This window comes from Euprymna scolopes, chromosome 14 (assembly GCF_053919585.1).
Source record: "Euprymna scolopes isolate OS-2025 chromosome 14, ASM5391958v1, whole genome shotgun sequence".
Classification (NCBI taxonomy): domain Eukaryota; kingdom Metazoa; phylum Mollusca; class Cephalopoda; order Sepiida; family Sepiolidae; genus Euprymna; species Euprymna scolopes.
Window position 1 is genome coordinate 113,480,924 of NC_136495.1, and position 23,073 is coordinate 113,503,996.

Consider the following 23,073-nt stretch of genomic DNA (forward strand, 5'->3'; position numbering starts at 1 on the left):
TTGCATCGTCTTGCTAATTTTTCTCAGAATTGAACCCAAAATATTAAGATAACTAAGCTTTCGGCCCTCTTCATGAGTCTGCACACTTTTTGCATCCCATTCAATAATTCATATTCAACAATACTTGTGATATTCTTTGTTACTTTCTTTGTTGAATCGTTTTCTCCTTTTAATCTTTTACCCGATACAGTCTTAACCTTATGCTGGTTGAACTGGTTCATCCAAAGGAGCACTTTTTTAAGTCAGATTAAATTCGCAAGCGGAAATAGAGCGACAGAGTTGCTTCTTTTATTTGATTTGTGTTTCTGAGCCAAACATTACGTGACTTTGTATACCGCTGAGCCTTGTAGAACTCGGAAAACAACAATAACAACAACTAAACGTGCATCTTTTGACAGAACGAAGGACGAATAGATCTTCCGTGAGAGAAATGTGGACGGATTTCAAAAGGCTGCTTAAACTGGCAGGACTACAAGAATGGAATTTTAAATTTAGGCCTGGCAGACCGAATAACATTTTATCTCAAACTTACGCGTGGCGAACCGACGTCCCGATAGAGCCTGCGTGCGTTCGTATCTGAATTAGGTTAAATTCATTAATAGAAACGAGCAAAAAGTTCAAAAAGGTTCTCGATTAATTACAAGAGGTCGGTATTTATTTACCAAATTTTCCTATTAACATATTCGTTTCCCAGGATTTAAAATTCTTGAAGGAATCTTTCTACGTGGCGAATCTGTAGATGTCAACTTAAAGTACGTGTTCACGTTAGAAATCACGCGTCGTTTTATCATTGAGAACAGTTTTTAGGTTATTAAGGGGATATAATTAGCTTTAAGTTATTAAAGGGAAGTAATCTTCTTTTTATTTGCATATTGAAAATATTTTAAGTTTTAAATTTATTGATGAAAACGTTATTTATTTTTTTTTTTTTTGCTTGTTTCGCGTTTGTGTGAGAACGTATAAACTATATAAAATATTACGTCTTTGTTAACTTAAGCATTTAGCATAAAGTGTTTGCATAACGCTATTACTATTCTTGTTAATGCGGTTCTATTAATATGGTAAGTCTACTTTTTAACATGAAGAGTTCTTGGAGTTTCGATAATGCTATAGATGTAACAACTACTATTACTACTACTACTACTGTTATGTAATAGGTCGAACACAAGAAATTGTCGATCTATCTATTTAGTGATCTATTTCGGTATCTATCCATCTCGGTCTATCTATCTATCTAATTGGAGAGATGGGCGAGAGATGAATATGAAGAATAATTATAAGATCTGTCAAAATATGGTAAATCATATTGTAGACGTTTACCGGAAGAGCTGGTCATCTGATCGGATCTGCGTGTGAATCACGTGATCAGGTTAGCTGGAGATCAAAGATTTGGAATTTGGACGTTTAACAGGTCGTCACACTTTCACTGGGGGAGGGAGCTGACGTGTGTGAAAATAGAGACCTAGAAGCGAACCACGCAAGCAAAGTAATTGTCTGTATTTTTTTTTAGATGAAACGTTGTGACTATAACAACCAAGATGAGGAAGTCAGTCCGACAATCTCAATAAATAAATACACGCAAGCAAAGACATTCACTTTCCATTCTTCTGCGATCGACACCTAGAAAGTGAATAAAAACTATATAAAACCAATCATCGTCTTGGAGTCAATGTGTTTCGTCCAAACATGTTCCAGCCTCCCCTCCAAGAACAAGATGTATTCCAGGTGGACAAGATCAACGACGCATGGAGTTAAGGTATGTTAAAAATACATGTGTCATACCCATGCATATAAACAATTAGATATGAAGATATCATAAACAGACAGCAACAACATAATTCTAGGGTTCAAATAGTGAAGAATCACCAAATATAGACATTTAGTGACACGTATACAATTAGATAAAACTCTTCGTCCCAAGTATGCATATCACCATTTAGACGATTATACAACATACACTGATTTGGTGACTTTTTGGTACACGAGTATACAACATAACTACTACTACTACTGTTTATACTAAAATAATAGATAACTTTCAAAATTATTGGTCAGAATTCTACCAAACCTGGTATAAAGAACGCTTGGGGTGCTAAGTTTGTCACAGGTGATCAAATAGGTAATAATAACAGTTTATTACTACTGCTAGTATTACTACAACATGTAACATTTTTACTTAATACAGAATTAGTTTTCACGAATATTATAGAATGAAATTTTACTGTGAAATGTTGATATTTCATGGTATGTCACAATTAAATTACTAACACTAATTGATTTTATAGACACTTAAAGTCAAAAACTTTTGCTTAGGATTGCATCAATTAATCATAAAGAACTCTTGGAATGAGGGATATGATCGCGTAACGAATACAAATTATGATGCTCTAATAAAGCTCTAACGAAACTTACAATAGTTACACTAGAATGCTTTTGTTTTCTGGTTTGCAAATAAATTAATAAATAAAAACGTGTGCTTAAATGAAGGCATTTTTTTTTTTTACTTTATGTCTTGGCATGTCCGCTTTTGTATTACAGATGACGGTTCTTTACTTTTTTCCCAACACCCAGTATGTCTTCATGATACCTTTACCCTGGAAGAAGAAAAGGTAGAATAATTAAATAAGCAGCAGCAGCAGCAGCAACAACAACAACAACAACAACAACAACAATAATAATATTAAAACTGTATATGTGTAAGTTAACTCCCTACGCCCCTACCTTCCCCTCATTTGTGTGTGTGTCATCAAAAACTGACGCCACGCCAAATAAGCGAGGAGAGTCAACGAGGATGGAAAGATCGAAAAGGGAGAGCACTAGCCAGACTTCCGCTAGATGAGTGTAAAGAGGACTGGGTCCTTAGGGAGGCTTTTCTGTCGCCCAAATTCCAATGAAGACCAATGGTCGCCATCAATGAGAAATCAATAGTAAGCAGCTGTTGCGATAACGCAAATTTATCTGCAATGGTTATCGAATGAGGTGGAGAGTATAGGAAATCTGAGGAGATTTTTTGTCGGTCAGACTCCGGAGAATGCCACAAGTTGTTCTCAAAGAGAAATCTATGATGATAGCCTAAGTGGCTACTCATAGTAGGCAAATAATTATAATAATAATAATAATAATAATAATAATAATAATAATAATAATAATAATAATAATAATAATTTGGGATATGAAGGTCAAAATTGATAAACTTATCCAATCAAAAAGACCGGACGTCATAATAATTAATAGGTAAAAAAGAAACTGCCCACAAACGCCCAACAGCAGTCTACAGAGTGAATATCAAAGAAACAGAAAAACCAAACAAATACGCTGAATTTGCAAGAGAACTAAAGAAATACGGAACATGAAGATAATCAATATTACGCCAATAATCGTATGAGCAGTATGACCAGTCTTAAGAGAACTTGAGAAAAACAGATTAAGAGAAATCGGAATCAAGGGAAACTTTACAAGATACAGTAATACTGAAAACAGCTGTAATCTTAAAGAAAACCTTCGATTGCGGAAACTAATTAACATGAGTTATAAACGTTAACCGGCCATATAGAAACTATGGATTTTAAACAAAAAGATAGAACACCACATGGAACCAAGCAAAATTATAAGTAAACTATACCTCCCCTCCAAAAAAAGCACTGTCATGTTCACATCACCTGAAACTACACCAAATAATCAAGAGAGGAACTTGGAAAATATTATTACAACCCAAATTTCACATGGTCATCGTCAGTGAGAAGTCAATGGAAAGCAATTGTTGCGATTGTTGTTTGCAAAGGTTACGGAAAGAAGTGGGAAGTACTGGGAATTTGGAGAGACTTGTTCTCATTCAGACTCCGAGGAACACTATATGATGTTGTCAGTGAGTATCTCTGATGATGATCTGCGTGAAAATGTTTAGTGAGTATAATAATAATAATAATAATAATAATAATAATAATAATAATAATAATAATAATAATGATAATAATAAGAATGATGATGATAATAATAATGATAATAATAAGAATGATGATGATAATAATAATGATAATAATAAGAATGATGATAATAATAATCATAAAGATAATAACAATAATGATAAGATTAATAATGATAAAAATAATAATGATAATAATAATGATAAGAAGAAGAATAATGATAATAATAATAATAATAATAATGATGATAATAATAAGAATAAGAATAATAATGATAATAATAATCATAATAATAATGATAATAATAACAATGATGATAATAACAATAATAATAATAAGAAGAAGAATAATGATAATAATAATGATAATAATAATGATGATAATAATATTAACGATAATAACAATAATCATAATAATAATGATAATAATAATAATGATAATAATGAGAACGATAAAAATAAGAATGATAATAATAATAATAATAATGATAATAAGATTAATAATGATATTAATAATGATAATAATCAGAATGATGATAATAATAAACATAATGATAATAATAATGATAATAATAATCATGATAATAATAATGATAATGACAATAATGATAATAAAATAATGATATTAATAATGATAATAATAAGAATGACGATGATAATAATGATAATAATAATGATAACTATAAGAATGATGATGATAATAATAATGAAAATATTAACAATAATGATAATAACAATAATGATAATAAGAAGAATATAATGATAATAATAATGATGATGATGATAATAATAACGATAATAATAATCATAATAATAAGAATAATGAAAATAATAATAATAATGATGATAATAATGATAATAATAATTATATTAATAATGATAATAATATTAATGATGATAAAATGATAATAATAAAGATAATAATAATAATAATGATAATAAGAATGATAATGATAATAATAATAATAATGATAGTAATAATGTTAATAATGATGATAATAATAATAATTGTAATGATAATAATAATGATAACAATAATAATGATAATAATGATAATAATAATAAGGATAATAATAATGGTAATAATAATGATAATAATAATGATGATAATATTAATGATAATAATAATAATATCAATAATGATAATAATAATGATAGTAATAAGAATGATGATAATATTATTAATGATAATAATAATGGTAATAATAATAATAATGAAAATAATAATAACGATAATAATAATAATTGTAATAAAATAATTATAATAATAATGATAATAATGATAATTATGATAATAATAATGTTAATAATGATAATAATTATAATTATTATAATGATAATAATAATGATAATAATAATGATAATTATAAAAATAATGATAATAATGATAATAATAATGATAATAACAATGATGATAATAATGATAATAATATCAATAATGATAATAATAATGATAGTAATAAAAATGATGATAATATTATTAATGATAATAATAAGTATGATAATAACAATGATGATAATAATAATGATAATAACAATAATGATAATAATAATATTTATACTTATAATAATGGCAATAGTAATAATAATGATGATAATAACAAGAATGGTAATAATAATAATGATAATAATAATGATAATATTACTAATAATAATGATGATGATAATTTTGATGATAATAATAATAATTATAATAATAATGATAAGAAAAATAATAATGATAATAATGATAATAATGATAATGACAATAATAATTATGATAATAATAATAATGATAATTATAAGAATAATGATAATAATTATGATAATAACAATAATGATAATAATGATAATGATAATAACAATAATAATGATAATAATTATAATGATAATAATAATAATGATAATAATAATGATAATAATAGTGATAATAATAAGAATGATGATAATAATAATGATAATAATAATGATAATAATAATGATAATAATAAGAATGATTATAAGAATAATGATAATAATAGTGATAATAATAATGATAATAATAATGATAATAATAAGGAGAAGAATGATGATAATAATAATAATAATAATAATAATAATAATAATGATAATGATAATAATATCAATAATTATAATAATAATAATGATAATAATAAGAATGGTGATAATAATAATGATAATTATAATAAAATAATAATAATAATAATAATAATAAAATAACATTAATAATAATTATAATAATAATAATAATAATAATATAAATAATAATAATGAAGCTGCATATCTCTAAGTTCTCTATCCTCTCCAATTACACCATGATCACCTCCCCCCCACACACACACACACACAAAAGGTCAAAGAGTATGGAAAATCTGAGGAGAGAGCGCTGACCAGACCTCCGCTGGACAAGTGCCAAGAGAACTAGGACCTTGGGGGGGGGGGCTTATTGCCACTCAAATTCTTGTGGAGACCAATGTCCGCTGCTATCGAGAAATCAATGGTAATCGGCTGTTGCAATAATGCAAATTCATTTGCAAACGTTATCGAAAGAGGTGAACAGTACTGGAAATCTGAGGAGACTTGTTGTCACTCAGTTTCCAGGGAACACCACTGGTTGTTTTAAAGGCGAGATCCTTTATAACCTGCGTGAAAGCTCCTTGTGAGCCAATAATAATATGGAACCTTGGGGAAACTTATTTCCACTCATATTTAAATAAAAACTAATGTTCGCTGCAAGCGAGAAATCAATGTTTATCGGCTGTTGCGATCGCGCAAAGTCACGTGGAAAGGTTATCGAACGAGGTAGAGAGTACTGGGAATCTGAGGAGACTTTTTATTAACAATTAAATTTTGTGATGCCAATGAGTAACCAATGGTAAACGGTTATTGTGATGACGCAATATGATTTTCAGTGGCTACAAAAAAGGAGACTTTTAGAAATCTGGTGGTTACTTGTTGTCGTTGAGATCCCAGGGAACACCAATGGTCATTGTCAGTAAGTAATCACCGATGATGACTTGTGTAAAAATCTATAATAGCACTATTTCACAAAAAAATAAACATCTCGCTTCATAAAACATTTAGACATTTTTTTTTACAAGTTCAACCTGGTTATTCAATTCATTCATGTTTGTCCAACACGAAGATATGTTTTAATACAGAAAGACACAATATATCCAGAAAAAATTATATTCGTGTCGCAATAGTAATAACCCATTCGCAGCATCAGAAAATAAAAACTGAAACTCATTAGTTTAATATTCACAAGAAGCATAAATTAGAACAAATACGTTGAGGATATTGCCACGGCTGCTGCAACGAAAAATATCGACTCCCTCTACTGTTCTACAAAATTACTCACATCCGAGAGTATCCTGCAAGTAACCATTCGCCCATGCATGGAGTATTGTTGTCACGTTTCGGCCGGTGTATCTACCACTAGTCTCTCTCTCTCTCTCTCTCTCTCTCTCTCTCTCTCTCTCTCTCTCTCTCTCTCTCTCTCTCTCTCTCTTAGATAGGATCCAAAAAAGTATCTCCAATCTAATGTCTTTCAATCAAGCACCAACCGCTGTCCCATCGCCATAATCTTGCATCGCAGCATCTGTTTTACAAGCACTTTAATGGAATGTGTTCTGGCGAACTTATTGCATTTGTACCCCCTCGACGTACATACACCTAACAAATTCGTCTAGCAGCAAAACCCCCCACCTCATTATTAAGGTATCTCAATCCTGGAAAGCTTTCTGCTCTACTAGTTTCTTTCCTCGCACTGTTAAACCTTAGAATTCTTTCCCTGTTTCCTGCTTTCCTGGCTGTAATAACATGCAAAAATTTAAATGTAATGTGACCAGACATCTCGCTCAGCTCTTTAATTTCAGATATGGTCCCAAATAGGAACCTCTCATCTCCAGCTGGCAATTTGCCTTGTCTGGAGTGAACACGAATAAAAGTCATAGAAATACGATTGATAAAAACTGCAAAATCATAGAAATACGATTAATAAAAACTCCAAAATTATAATACGATTAATAAAAATTGCAAAATTATGAATATATGATAAAAAAAATTTTAAAAAACAGCAAAATCACAGAAATACGATCTATAAAAATTGCAAAATCATAGAAATACGATTAATAAAAACTACAAAATAATAGAAATACGAAGATGGTGCGATTGTAATGAGATTGCTCCTAGGATGAAATGTAGGATTTTATTATAACGACTTAATATATCTAAAATGGCGTTCTAAAGTTACATAACATAGTGGCTAATAATCTAGGTATAATAAACTTGTATGTGGCATATGATCTTGCAGACCTACGGTAGTTTGGTCCAGAGGGGAATTTCTGCAATCAAAATATTATATAGGAGATTAAATGGTTAACTATTTCAATTTAACAACCATGCTTAACATAAGTTAGCGGTGAGACTGAACGCTTCAACGGAAGTTGAAATTTCGTCAAACTTGATCGGACCTTTCAAGGTCCAAGCTTAAGATCATATAAGATATGGGACTTCATTGGTTATAACATGGGCCAAGTAGAAAGTCTCACGATAAATAGACCGGAAGTTAGAGCTAGAAATGGCACTTTTACATCTACCTTAATCTTTGACCTAGATATTCCGAGATTAAATTAGTTTTAAGTTCGACCACAACGATATTTTGACCAGGTTTTGTCACGATTGGTCAAGCGATTATATGAAGGAAAAAACAAACATGTTTCCAAATTCGACCGAATACAGAACCCCATTGCCAGAAGTTACAAGACTTTTGTTTTAATTTCATTGAGTGAAAGTATAGAATTTGGAAATCTAATTTATTGCACATTGGATATATCGGCTTTAAATTGTCTTGTTTTGTTTTTGTTGGTTTTTGTTTGTTTTTCTGTTTTTTCTCCGATAAACTGAAAAGTCTCTATGAATATAGTCAAAATAGTTACTTTCCTTGTACAGGGCGTCCACAAATTGCTTCATTCGACTTAATTTTATATGAAGTGATGGTAATATAATCCCATCTCGGTCAACTAATCGTTCATTTGTTTTGTTGTTCACTTCAAAATTAACATGGCATCTTATTAACCACTCCCTTCTATGCGAATCTTTAGGTGGTCTTCGACTCTCCCGCATCCAAACAAAACGCGGATATTCAAATAATGAAATTCCACTCTATTCCAATACATAATCCGGATCAAATAAGTCCATGTAATCTCTAGAACAATTTTATCACAAATAGCTTATGCTTCCTTTATTTTGTCCTTTAGTCCTCACATTCCTGGAGCGATGTATCTGACAAAGAGGGGAAAATTGCTGTTTTCTGGGTCAGAATCTATTCCATCTAACACATAACGTTGACAAGTGTTTGACCTTACGGTAGTATTTCTTTAGCTCTTTATATCAAGCGGCTTCATGAATTGTCTGGAGCGATTTTCATAAAACAAAATGTGCGTTGTTCGCCAGATTACACTATTTATCCAAAACAAAAATAATACAAGTTGAATATAAATAAATTACATCATTGAAACCAATACCATATTGAATCAATTGAAAACATTTATAAACATTCGTGTGGTAATTTTATTATTGGTTCATGTAATATTAATAAATATCAGTCAAGTTAAGGATTCATATCTGATATGTCCTGCAAGAGGAATATATTCTTTGGAAGTAGTTGATTGGTCTTCGTTTAATAATATAGTGTTGCCTATTCAAAATTCATAATCTATGATAAAGCTTTTAACCCTTGAATGAACAAAATAGTAAATCTTATTTACTTCTAGATTATTGTTGTTATTATTATTATTATTATTATTATTATTATTATTATTATTATTATTATTATCTATATATTAACATGCTTGTCCGTACGGTGTCACGTCATCATCATCGCAAACATTAATTAATGTGAATTATCTCCCTTTATTGTTCACTCTTTATTAAAATCATTAACCCCGTTTATTTTCCAAAACTTCCCGAACAACAACAAAAAAATATAAATATATATGAACTGTCTATTTATGGTTCTGGATTATTTTAAAGACAATTATGCATAGAAGGTATCGTTCCACAGTTTAAGTAGTATAGTATTTTACTTACATTTTTAACGATGTCTTCTGTTTATTATTGTAGTGAATATGGAACGCTTATTCTATTTTATTCAGTAATAAATATAATTTTTACATTTAACGTTACGAGTTCGTTTTTTTTTTTTACTGTGCCACTTTATCGTTTCTTTTTATTTACTTTTGAGTAAGCCTTACATAAAAAAACGTATGTTTAGAAATACATGTTACAAAAGTCAAGAATGACTTTATTAAATAAACCACCAAAGTCACCATTCGCAAATACACTGAGTAACACAGAGTCAAAACATATTTTACGTCTTGTTCTGTTTTGTTTTTGTTTTACGGCATATCAATCCTTTTTCGTGTTATTTAATGCCGAATCGAGTAATTTTGTAACATTTATAGAACTTCACGTTGTTTACATAGTTATTATTTATGTTTTGTCTGTTTTATTTTGCTTCTTTTACAGGCATCCATCATCTTCTAATGCCCACCGACAGGGCATACATATTTAAATACTATAAAAAATGGACACAACAATTTTTTTTTTAATATGAAATAAAACACTTTGTTTCATTACTTACGATTTAATTTATTTAAAGAAATATTTATTTCCTATTTAAAGATTTTGGTTATCCTGACGCTCCGCACTTCTTTATTTACATTGGAAGTGACGTCACACAAATCTTATAATACGGATGGCTACAATTGTAAAAATAATTTGTTTTATTTTTCTTTACTTTTTGAGCTCCTTTTTTCTCCCGTTTGTCTTTGTTTTCTACAATTTAGTTTACAAGTAAAAAATAATTTGTTTTAGCGAATTCAATTTTCTTTTCTCTCCCATTTGTTATATTGGTATTTGAGCGGAGAATCTAACATTTCTTTTCATTTTGAGAATTTGTTTTGGGTTTTTAATTACTAACACAGCGGAGAATTTAACTTTTTTTTTCTTCCATTTCTTATTTTGAGCGGAGAATTTATTTTATTTTCATTTTGAGCTCTTTTTCCGATCCGGGGTTACCTTTTATAGGTACTCCTGCAGTCATGCACTTTACGACCCGAGCTATTTTTTTAACGCTATTATTTAGAAACCTATTATTTAACATGGGGAAGGTAGGGTGTATTGTAACTATTCTGTACTTTCAGCTAACAACAATTCAATTAAAAAAAGGTAAATATGAAGAATTACTCCACCCTCAAATTCCTTTAAAATTACTACTCCTAAAGGTTTTCGGGGTCGCTGAAAATGAAAATAACGTTTAAAATTACGGCAAACGAGTAGTTTCCAAGATTGAATTTACTTGTAAACTGGTTTATTAATTGTAGAAAACAAAAACAAACGGGAGAAAAAAGGAGCTCAAAATGAAAGAAAAATAAAACAAATTATTTTTACAATTATAGCCATCCGTATTATAAGATTTGTGTGACGTGACTTCCAATGTAAATGGAGAAGTGCGGAGCGTCAGGATAACCAAGATTTTCAGTATATTTTATTTAACTGAAGAAATATTTATTGTTCATACATATATTTTTCCATTATTTTTATTACATTGTTAGGTGAAGTTTCAGAATAGTTAACCCCCCTCCCCATATTAAGAATGGCTTTCGGCATGATTCTTACAATAGCGGTATCAAAGTTTTTTGTTTTTATTTTAAAACAAATTATACAAAAAAAAGATACAAGACTATTAAATTTTTTTTTCATTAAATCGCTATTTATGTGAAGGTTCAAAATAGTTAACCCTTCTCCCCATAACCGTTTTTTATGCAGTAAAATACTGTTTCAATAATTATGGTTTAAATAAATATTTATTCCTTATTTAAATATTTACAGTATAATTTATTTAACTGAAGAAATATTTATTGTTCATACATATATTTTTCCCTTATTTTTTTTACATTGTTAGTTAAAGTTTCAGAATAATTAACCCCCCTCCCCATATTAAGAATGGCTTTCAGCGTGATTCTTACAATAGTGTTATCAAAGTTTATTGATTTTTCTTATTTAACAAAAATTATAAAAAAGACACAAGAACATTTTAAACATTTTTTTCATTAAATGGTTATTTAGGTGAAGGTTTAGAATAGTCAAACCCTCTCCCCTTATTAAGAATGGCATTTTTATTATTTCAGCATGATGCTTACATTTTTCTTAATATAAAAATACTTAAAATTGTAAGCTCTTTTTTTTTTTAATTAAACTGTTAGATCAAAGTTCGGAATAACTTACTTTATAGCCAATTAGCCAGCTGTATTAAAATGTTTTAGCATTTAATACCTAATAAGGTTTTCGCTTCAATTGTCACAAGCAGACGATATCGATTCAAAGGAGGTAATTCGTCAACAATTGTTTTAGCCGAATTTTACGGTAAAGTGTAGTGGACTGGTGGATATATTATACATATCCCCCAGTTTGTATTTATTTGCTTCCCCACTGAGCAAATTAGGCACAAGGCCGTTTTTTTAATGTGGAGAGAGAGGGAGGGGAGGGAAATGGGGACCAGCTCCCGATTGGTGGGAAATGGGAGTTGGATAGGAACTGTTGGCATGAAGGGTTGCCCATACATTGACCAAGGTAGATATGTGGGGTTACCCCCACATATGGTCTTTGCTTGCAGTATCTGTCGGAACAGATACTATACTTTGATCTTGTCGCCCGGGCCGCAAAGGGCGGGGGCCAGTGTATATACATATCGCCCAGTTCTTGCCAGGCAATGGGTTTACCTGAACCAACAGGTGATCCTCCAATAGATAATATGACTCGAAATACAAACGGGCCTAATGTTGAATTGTTAAACAATGAACAATTAGAGGTCTTTAATACTATAATCAAGGCTGTCATGGCAACTGAAAAAGAAGCCCCACACAACAATTGCTTCTATTTAGATGCCCCAGCCGGATCAGTAAAAACCTTTTTATTCAACATGTTATATGATTATTTCACCTCCAGCAGTATCGTAATCGCCACTGCTGCATTGCTGCAATGCTACTAACTTCAGGGAAAACACTCCACAGTATATTCAAACTACCTGTACCTCTGACAGAAACCGGTGTCTGTAACGTTTCTCCTTTATCAGAGCATGCTTCTTTTTTGAGAAAGGTAAAGGTATTCATCATAGACGAAGCCTCTATGATACCTAATCATGCACTGCTTGCTATAGATAGATGTTTACAAGATATAATGGGTAACGATAAAATATTTGGTGGAAAATTTCTCATACTTGGAGGTGACTTCAGGCAAATTTTGCCAGTAGTACCACATGGATCACCTACATCTATTATAGACACCTGTCTTAAAAGATGCCCATTGTGGCATCATTTCAGTCAATTACAACTAACACAAAACGTAAGAACTAACATAAATGAACAGGAGTTTTCTAGATGGCTCCTTCATCTTGGTAATGGTACACTAACGAGCAGTCTTAATGACGTTCCTGTAGATGCCATAGATGTTCCTGATGATTCGGTATGTAATGGTTCTCTAATCTCAGAAGTATTTGATTGCAGCCCTCAAGAAATGGAAAATAGAATCATCATGACTCTAAAAAATACAGAATGTTTAACAGTAAATGTAGAAATTCTAAATAATCTTCCCGGAGGCATAAATACATATTTAAGTACAGATTATATCTCCGATGATGATGCTGAACTTCAAAATTATCCTATCAAGTTCATAAATTCATTAACTCCATCTGGAATGTCACCTCACCGACTTAATGTGAAAATAGGGGCAATATAATGTGACTGCGAAATTTATCCATAAATCAAGGACTTTGTAATGGAACTAGGATGAAAATAAAAGAATGTCATGCAAACAACATCATTGCTATTTTAATTAATTGATCTAATAGAGGTTCCAGTTATCATTCCAAGAATAAAGTTAAAACCAAGTGATACAAATGTTCCGTTTTCATTTTATCGAATACAGTTTCCAATACGATTAGCATATTCACTGACCATCAATAAAGCACAAGGCCAAACTTTGGATAAGGTTGGTATATATCTTCAACAACCTGTATTTTCTCATGGTCAACTGTATGTGGCATGTTCAAGAGCTCGATCTAAGCACAGTGTGAAATTTAAGGTAATGCAACTGCATAGAAATGATAATCAGGGCAGAAAGCGTGGTGTAACATATACTAAGAATATTGTTTACCGTGAAGTGTTATGAAAACAATCAGGAACAGTTATGGAATCTAAAAATTAACTTGGATGTAAATATGATTTTGGAAAAAAAATTTTTAAATTGCTTTCCTTATATTTAAAATTCATAATTTGATGAAAAAGTAGTGTACAGTTTGTTTAACTTTACTTAATTATATAACATTGACATAAATTTGATAGGTACAACCTACCTCACATCATTTTGATTATCGAAAAATCAAAATTTAACTGTACTTCGTAAGATTTACAGAAACATTTCATTTTATATGCATGTAATACACAAGAATCTGAATATTATAACAGATTACAATGTTTTTATGGAAAAAAACTTTTGTACAGAAAATTCAAAGTGTTCTATTTATATTATCAGGAAGTTGTGATGCATTAATTGAAATCTATATCAATAATTCGACTTAAAAATATTTGTGAATTTCCAAATCTTCATTGAATAAAATTCAAAATAAATAGAAAAGTCTATTGCATATGTAAAAGTTGACGGTTGCTTATTTAACTTCATTAAAAGCTATCAAAGTCAACCAAGAGCTGCTCAATATTCTGGCTTAATGGATCATTTAGCAAGGAATGAAGATGGTTATTCTGGTGTACCAGTTATTCTACTATCTTCATTTACAGGAAGTCCTAGGAATCTTCAACAACTGTATCAAGATTCAATGGCAGTTTTCTGTAAATATGGAAAGCCAGACTTATTCCTTACCTATACATGTAATCCAAGATGTCCTGAAATATTAAACAACTTGGGGTCATCAGAACTTTCACAAAATCGATGTCAACAATGTCACACAGTTTTTTTTTTTAATTCACAGTCTGACATCCATCCTGCTGACTGACCACTATTCTCACTCCAAGCAGCTGATCGACGTCCCTGTCACCGCCTCAATCATCACCAGCACTTCCTGACAATATCAACAGCATCAGTTACGATCGCATTAGCCATCAATAAAAGTTCTTTATTTGTTCTACTTGCTTCCATACGTTCATTTTTGTAATATAACAATAAGGAATTTCTTACTGATGTGTTTTAAAAGATTCTAACTACCGTGGAATTTCCACGGGTCCTGCTAGTTATTATTATTGCTGTTATTATTATTATTATTATTATTTTATTATCGTTATTATTATTATCGTTATAATTATTGTTATTATTATCGTTATGATTATTGTTATTATTGTTATTATTATTATTATTATTATTGTAATTATTGTTGTTGTTATTTTTATTATTACTATTATTATCATTATTATTATTATCATTATTATTATTATCATTATTATTGTTATTTTTATTATTACTATTATTATAAGTATTATTATTTTTATTATTATTATTATCATTATTATTATTATTATTATTATTATCGTTATTATTGTTGTTGTTATTTTTAATAATACAATTATTATCAGTATTATTATTTTCATTATTATTATTTTATTATTATTATCATTATTATAATTATTATTATTATTACCATCATTATTATCATTATTATTGTTATTATTACTCTAATTTTTATTATTCTAATTATCATATTTATTTTTATCAATATTATTATATTTTTATTATTAATATTATTCTTATTTCTTATTATTATCATCATCATCGTCATCATCATCATCATCATTATTATGATTATTATCATCATTGTTATTATTATTTTTATACTTATTATCATTATTATTATCATTATTATTATTATTATCATTATTGTTGTTATTATTATTATCGTTATTATTACTGTTTTATTATTTTTATTATTATTGTTATTATTATTATCATTATTATTATTATTGTCGTTTTTATTATTATTATTATTATTATCATTATTATTATTATTATTATTGCTGTTGTTGTTGTTGTTGTTATTATTATTATAAAAACTCATGAATATTTAATAAAAAGATACATTAAGTATGTAATAATTTAGAACATCGTTAGAATTTATTACGTGGCAAAACTCCAACTAGAAATTGATACTACGAGGGTCGTTCTAAAAGTAAAGCCTCCTATTTTTTAACTCAATCAAGCTGAAGAACTACGAAAGCGTGGGTGATACAATTAAAACGATTCACCTTCTGTACTCCAGAATGTGTTTTTTTTTTCTACATAGTCACTACCATTCTCAATTCGCACTTTTTCTAGCGATTAACGATCACTGTGCATCGGCGTCTGGAGTCTGCTTTGTCAAAGTTCTTCCAAAAGTAAAACCTCCTACTTTTTAATCCAAAAAGTTGAAGAGTTACAACGAGCGACCTTTTGTGCTCCAGAATATATTATTCTACATAGTCCACGCCATTCTCAATGCACGTTTCCCCGGAATTCAATCACTCATATTTGCTTCTGACGCACATCCATGACAGGGGTTGCTTTCTTAGAGCTTTGCACGATCACTATCTGCAACATAGAGATGAAACTGGCTATTTAATAATGCATAACTTCACTCATGATAATAATGAAATTTGAAAACTCTCTCTCTCTCTCTCTCTCTCTCTCTCTCTCTCTCTCTCTCTCTGATCCACTCGGGCGGAATAAAATATATAGAAGATCTTAGTTTTGGAACGTTGCTCGTAATAAATCTTGATTTAATGGCTACTATTGTGGACTATTGAATCGGTTATGTGGAGTTATAATCTCATCGGATCTATTATGCATTTATTATTATTATTATTATTATTATTATTATTATTATTATTATTATTATTATTATTGTTGTTGTTGTTGTTGTTGTTAAAAGCCAATAAAATACTCGATGATAAGCGTTAATAAATAATTATCAGTTGAAAGACGAAGATGAGATGATTGGGAAATATTTATGTGACATGCCAAGCGATTTAATCCAAAAACTGGGATGAATTATCACTAGGGCTATGACAACAGAATATTCTTTTCATTGTTTTAATTCTCAAGTATATATCCGAGACAGTTAGACTCAGTTAATCAACCGAGAATGACGTCATTCTATATAAAAGCATATAAGATATCGATGGATACACACTCGAGTCAAAACAATGAAAAGAATATGCTGTTGTCATAGCTCTAATTATCACACACCTTCAAGCTAAGTAAATTAGAGACGTGTGTTAACCTGCTTCTCTACAAAGTCAGCCTCGCCTTTTCGGCACATCAAGCCTGATTCAGCGGCAGTGCAGAAACGAGACGGATGAAGTCTATATGGGGTGCAAGAGCTGCCGAAAGTGTCGGCATCCTCCTACATACAGCACCTGGTATTCCCAAAGGTAGCTAATCTGGTATTGACCAACCTCAACGTTGCTTAACTTCGGTGATTTAACGAGAACCGTTCTATACAGTGTTCTGATTTAGATGCAACTTTAAATGTATGACCTCCATACATGCACAATGATTATGAACTATTCTTGTTACTACGTGATAACTTAGATTATAGACATTCATTAATAATTAATCAGATATTTCAAAAAAATAAAAATTAAACCTGTGGTAACATTTCTTGATGCCAGAATGATCTGTATAATCTAAATATAAATAGACACAATAGCGTGTGTTATTTTCTGTGTCACACTTACATCCGGGTCGTTTAATTATTATGGACTTCCAGTTCTTGTCATAAATAATTTTACCAATGTGTGTCTCAGAATTGACCAAATTTTAGTAAACACGGGTTGGTATTACTCATGGTTACTCATCATCATCATCATCATCATCATCATCATCATCATGCAGTCTGTCAGCCTTGATGATGACTAATCGGAGCCTCGGTGCTTTATCCTTCGGTACAGAACTTTCCACCTTTGCTTCTAACTTGCTTGCGCACTTTAGGTGTAGTATCTGTTGCACATCAGATAAACACCCTCTGAACCTCCAACGCTCATTTCCAGTGGAGCGAACCCACGATGATTAGCAGCAGACGAGGCCGCAGCTTCTGCCCGTAAGTAATCTCAGTGAGGTAGACAGTCGCCATATAGTGTCCGCTCCTACGCCTTTTCTTTCTGGGTGAGGTTCCATAGCCTTTTAAGGAAAACTGCAAGGCAACAGTAGGATTTGAAGTCAGAGTTCCCATCTCTTAGCCTTTTGCTGTGATAAGGCCCACAAGGCAGTGGTGTTTGATTTGGGGGTTGGTTCCCCTAGTCTTAGCCCAACCAAGGGAATCTATAAGACAGTGGGGTAGGGGTTGGTAGTGTGCCAGGGCGTGTCAACTCATCGATGGGACATAACGCATTACCTCTGGGGTCCCCTACTACTCCAAGATCTCCTACAGGTTTACCCTGGAGCCGCAAGGCACCCGGTTACCGTGTGTGGCCAACATGGAGGCACTGTAGGAGTCTTGATGATGGGGAGGCAATGTACTGGCAAGGAAGACATGCATAACTGCTCCCATTTCAGTTTAGCCAGCTGTGTTAGCTGGAAGCGAGAAGGCATGCAAGCATAAAATTAACACTAACTTATTACCTAATACACTAGACGCATCATATCCCCCTGTCGGATTAGGAATCCAAACACACACACCATGGCTACTAATGGTTGACGGAACAAGAGCATGCTACCTCCATTGATTAAAAAAAAATGGTTTCGTTCGAAAATTCGTAGAGATTTCCGAGTTCGACAGAAATATTTTTGAGTTTGCCAAGATACACCTGAGGAAAATCAGATGTTACATCGGCCGGAACGTTGTGAAAATAACACTCGAGATCATCATCATTACCATCATCTTGTATGAATCCGAAGATTCTATAGTTGGCATTGGTTTCCCCGGTATTATTCTAGTCAGAATTCTCTCTAGAAAGAAATAGGGGTAAATTTATCCAAACACCGTGACAGCGAATTAACCCTAACCCTAACCCTAACCCTAACCCTAAACCCTAACCCTAACCCTAACCCTAAACCCTAACCCTAACCCTAACCCTAACCCTAACGCTGTCACGGTGTTTGTATAATAATACCGAAATAGGTACTTCACGGGAGCGACAACGTGAAGGTAGCTAATGTTCTAAGTGAAAGTGGGTTTTGTGGAATGGACTGGATTCGAACTTGGGGCATCCAGGTCAGTCCGTGTTGTTAAGCACTTGACTACCGTCACCTCTTTACGCCCAAGATTAGAACAGTATAAACAGTATAATTATCTATATATAAATAGGATAGCGTGTGTTAGTTATTTGTGTGTCACGCTTACATCCGAGTGACTGTTGTTTAATTGTTATGGACTTCCATTTCTTGTAACAAATAATTCTACCAAGAATTCTTCATAAGTTTTGGTTTCAATTTCAATTATAGTTGATGGCACTTAAGTCATCTATTTTTTTTTTTTTTTTCATAAATAATTTTACTAAGAATTCGTTATAAGTTTTGGTTTCGGTTTTGATTATAGCTGGTGGCACTCCAGTACTCTATTTTTTATAAATAATTTTATCAAGAATTCTTCATAAGTTTTGGTTTCGGTTTCGATTATAGCTGAAGGAACTAAATTTATATATATATATATATATATATATATATATATATATATATATATTCATAAGTTTTAGTTTCTGTTTCAATTCAAGCTGATGCACTCAAGTCATATGGATATATATTTTTATTTTTTTAAATCGCAACTTTATAATCTATAAAAATCGATAGGCCATAAACCTTATAATAATATATACGAAATCTGCAAGAATTAAAATATCATATTTTAGCATACTTTACGACCGGGCTACGCCGGGTGTCCCTGCTAGCTTAGATAAATACTTTTGCAGTTTTAACAAAAGAGCTACAATAATATCAAAACATGTCCATTTACTCTGAACATCTACAGGATGCCAACATCAATATATTACATATGAATGAGTTCCCTGTGGAATTTCCACAGGGACCGCTAGTCCAAATAAGCGTTATTGTGTTCCAGTATTAAATGGTCAAAACAAAAAGAGTTAGTACGGGGTGCCTTCAATAAGTTTCCAGACTTTTTTTCGTATGAAAACTTTTATTGATAATACAAACATGAAACTCTAGTCCCCTTCGAAGTAATCTCACCCGACTGCAATGTTCTTGTGCCGTTCCAACAAATTCTGGAAGACCTCATGGAATTTCTCTTGTGTGAGCGAGTCAATGACCCTCGTTGCAGCCTCTTTTATCTCAATTGTCTTTTAACGACAGCCTCTAAGGTTTTCGTTGAGCTTGCAACCTCTATCTCTCAGAAGAGATGTTGCGAGTTTGTCTCTGATGTATCTTTATTTTCATGGAAGGTGTTCAACTGAGCTTCAATCTATGGTCCCCCTCTCGCCAAACTTTCACAAGAAACACTCGTCTAGCTGTACAAACTATCAATAATTCCCCCCACTCTTTATCTGTGCCTAAACCTAAACGTAGATTCCATGAACAAAGCTTTTTTTATTAGAACTGCACGCCTGTGGAATTGTCTTCCGTTTTTCCTGCTTTCCGGCTGACTACAATATGGTTGTCTTCAAGTCTAACGTAAATAAGTTCTTGATGAGCCGTTCTATATAAGTTATCAAATTTATCAAATTTTATTACTAATGATTACTATATTGTCCAATGTCTACTGTACACTCTTTAACCCTTATCCTTGAGTGGCCTCTTGGCCTTGATAAGTGGTGATGCCTATGTAAAAAAAAATAAAAAATAAAAAAAAATAACCAAAAGTCACAGGGAGCAAAGTCTGGACTATAAGGAGGGTGAGGAAATGTCTTGATGCCCATCTTGGTCAAATAGTCTGTGACAAAGATGAAGTTGTGGACTGGTGCATTCCAGCAGAATTCTCAGGGTATTTAGTTCCTTGCAAATAATTATGTGTACAGTTCCTATACTAACATCAAACTGTGCACTTATTGCCCCCATCGACATACGACAGTCCTTATCTATTAAATTCTTTATTTGGTCAATCAACTCTAGCGTTCTGACTTCCTTACTCTTCCCACACCTGTCATCATCCACCACAGACTCCCTTCCCTCCTTGAATCTTTTATGCCACTCAAAAAATAATGATCGGTTCATGCAAGATTGTCCAAAAACAGTCTGAAGCATTCCATATGTTCCTGTGGCATTTTTTCCAGGTTTAAAACAGGATTGTATTGCATATCGTTCTTCTAAAGTGTCCTCACGTCCAGATTGCATTTTGGAAATTCACCAGCTGTGACAATCAAGCTTTAGTATCGTGTTTTCCAATTCCTGCTGTAGCCGTTCATTTGAACCTGAAATTATAACAATTGGTCAGTCATTTCATAAGATGTATAACAATAACATACTGGATTTTCAAGAGTCTACGACAATTTTAAATTCTTGTACAAAAAAATCTGAAAGCTTATTAAAGGCGACTCGTATGTCGCTAAAGAAACCAATGCGTGTCTAAGAAACGACTCAAATTCTTCTAAACACGTATAGGTATTTCACAGCACCAGATCTTGGATACAGATTATTTTTCTTTCTTGTTGTCTCTGGGTTTTTTTGGGGTTTTTTTTTGGGGGGGGCGAAATATCCCCCCCCCCCGCCTTTTTGTGCCACTCCTCTGTCTTCTTCGTTTCCGCTGTTCACACGACTTGACCGTTCTTATGTAAACACAAACTTATGCCCTCAACCGAGACATAAGAAAACAGATGCATGCGCATCAAGTGTGAGACGGGCATCTCTGTGATAAAAGTGCGCATATTCACACGGGGGGGGGGATCGCCTCTCTCATCGGCCCTAAAAGAGTGAACGTTTGCGAAGTTCAAGTGGTACGAGCCAGCTTTCCGCTACGCCAGATTCACCGGAAACAGTGTGTATTTTAACAGAATCTACATCCCTGTTTCTATAATATAGGATAACAGCTAAGATGTTATGGGCGGTTACGTGTCTTTCGAAAAAAAAAAAACTCGAAAATCTCAACAATTATCGGTGAAGGACAGAACCTTACTAGCGGCAACCCATGGAAATTCCACGGCGGTTTCTACATCAATTTTTATATTTACTGTTATTTATATTCATTTCGAAATAATAAATATCACTCAGGGCCAATTCATTTGAAAATAAACAAAGTCCACATTTTTTTTTTTACCTTAACGACATCAAATTATTCACAAATCACAACAGAAACTTGTCTTTCTATAACTACTGTAAATAATGTCTCTCATCTCCATGTATCAAAAATTAAATGAAACTTCTATGAGCAATTTTTTCCAAAACTACTCGTCTGTTCAATGCAATACCATAGGGCTACTTTCAAGCAGAGTAAAAGATGGACGTCTTCAAGTCTAATGTTAATAAATTATTATTGAACCGTTCTCTCAAATAATAAAATTCTGTCCAGTTTCAAACATCGTTACCAATTCTGACGGTGTTCTCTCATCAGCCACCCGACTAACTCATTAAACCTTATCCTCGAATAGCATTTGAACCTTGATAATCGGAGACTAATTATTATATAAAAAATTTTAACTCGATAACATTTACGTTACGGAATATATATATATATATATATATATATATATATATATATATATATATATATATATATATGACAAAGAATAGACACCCATAGAAACAGTTTATTTCAATAAACATAATTTATAGAACAAAATCAAAAATAAATTAGCACAAATTTAAAAACTTATACTTGGTTGCAAGCTCCTTTGCTGTTTGTAATACTAGGACTCTTCTAGGTATAGCATGGATCAGTTGATGAATATCATCTTGAGGAATTTCTTGCCATGTCTGACGTAATAGTGCGAAAAGTTTTGGCTTAGAAGATGGTTTCTATTTCTTTTTTGCGAAGGTTCAAGTCTAATATACCCCCAAAGGTTTTCAATTTGGTTTATATCCAGGGACTGACTAGGCCATGGAAGTTTATGTATTCCATTTTGGCTCAACCAATGTTGTGTCGCTCTAGCAGAGTGACAAGGAGCTCGGTCTTTCATAAACAGGGTTATAACTTGGTTAATTTTGCCACTTGAGAATATTGGTAGGACTCCTTCTTGTAA

At 31.7% G+C, this 23,073-nt stretch overlaps 1 protein-coding gene across 1 annotated transcript in view; it reads right to left on the reverse strand.

The window, feature by feature from the left end:
- Positions 1-2,413: 2,413 nt before the first annotated feature.
- The window catches only part of LOC145292793 (atrial natriuretic peptide receptor 1-like), a 372,037-nt gene continuing 351,377 nt past the window's right edge, over positions 2,414-23,073 (reverse strand). Inside the window, exon 23 of the mRNA XM_080138832.1 lies at positions 2,414-2,594. Within this exon, the coding sequence (XP_079994958.1) occupies positions 2,550-2,594 (45 nt within the window). The 3' untranslated portion in view covers positions 2,414-2,549. The remainder of the gene's footprint in view (positions 2,595-23,073) is intronic.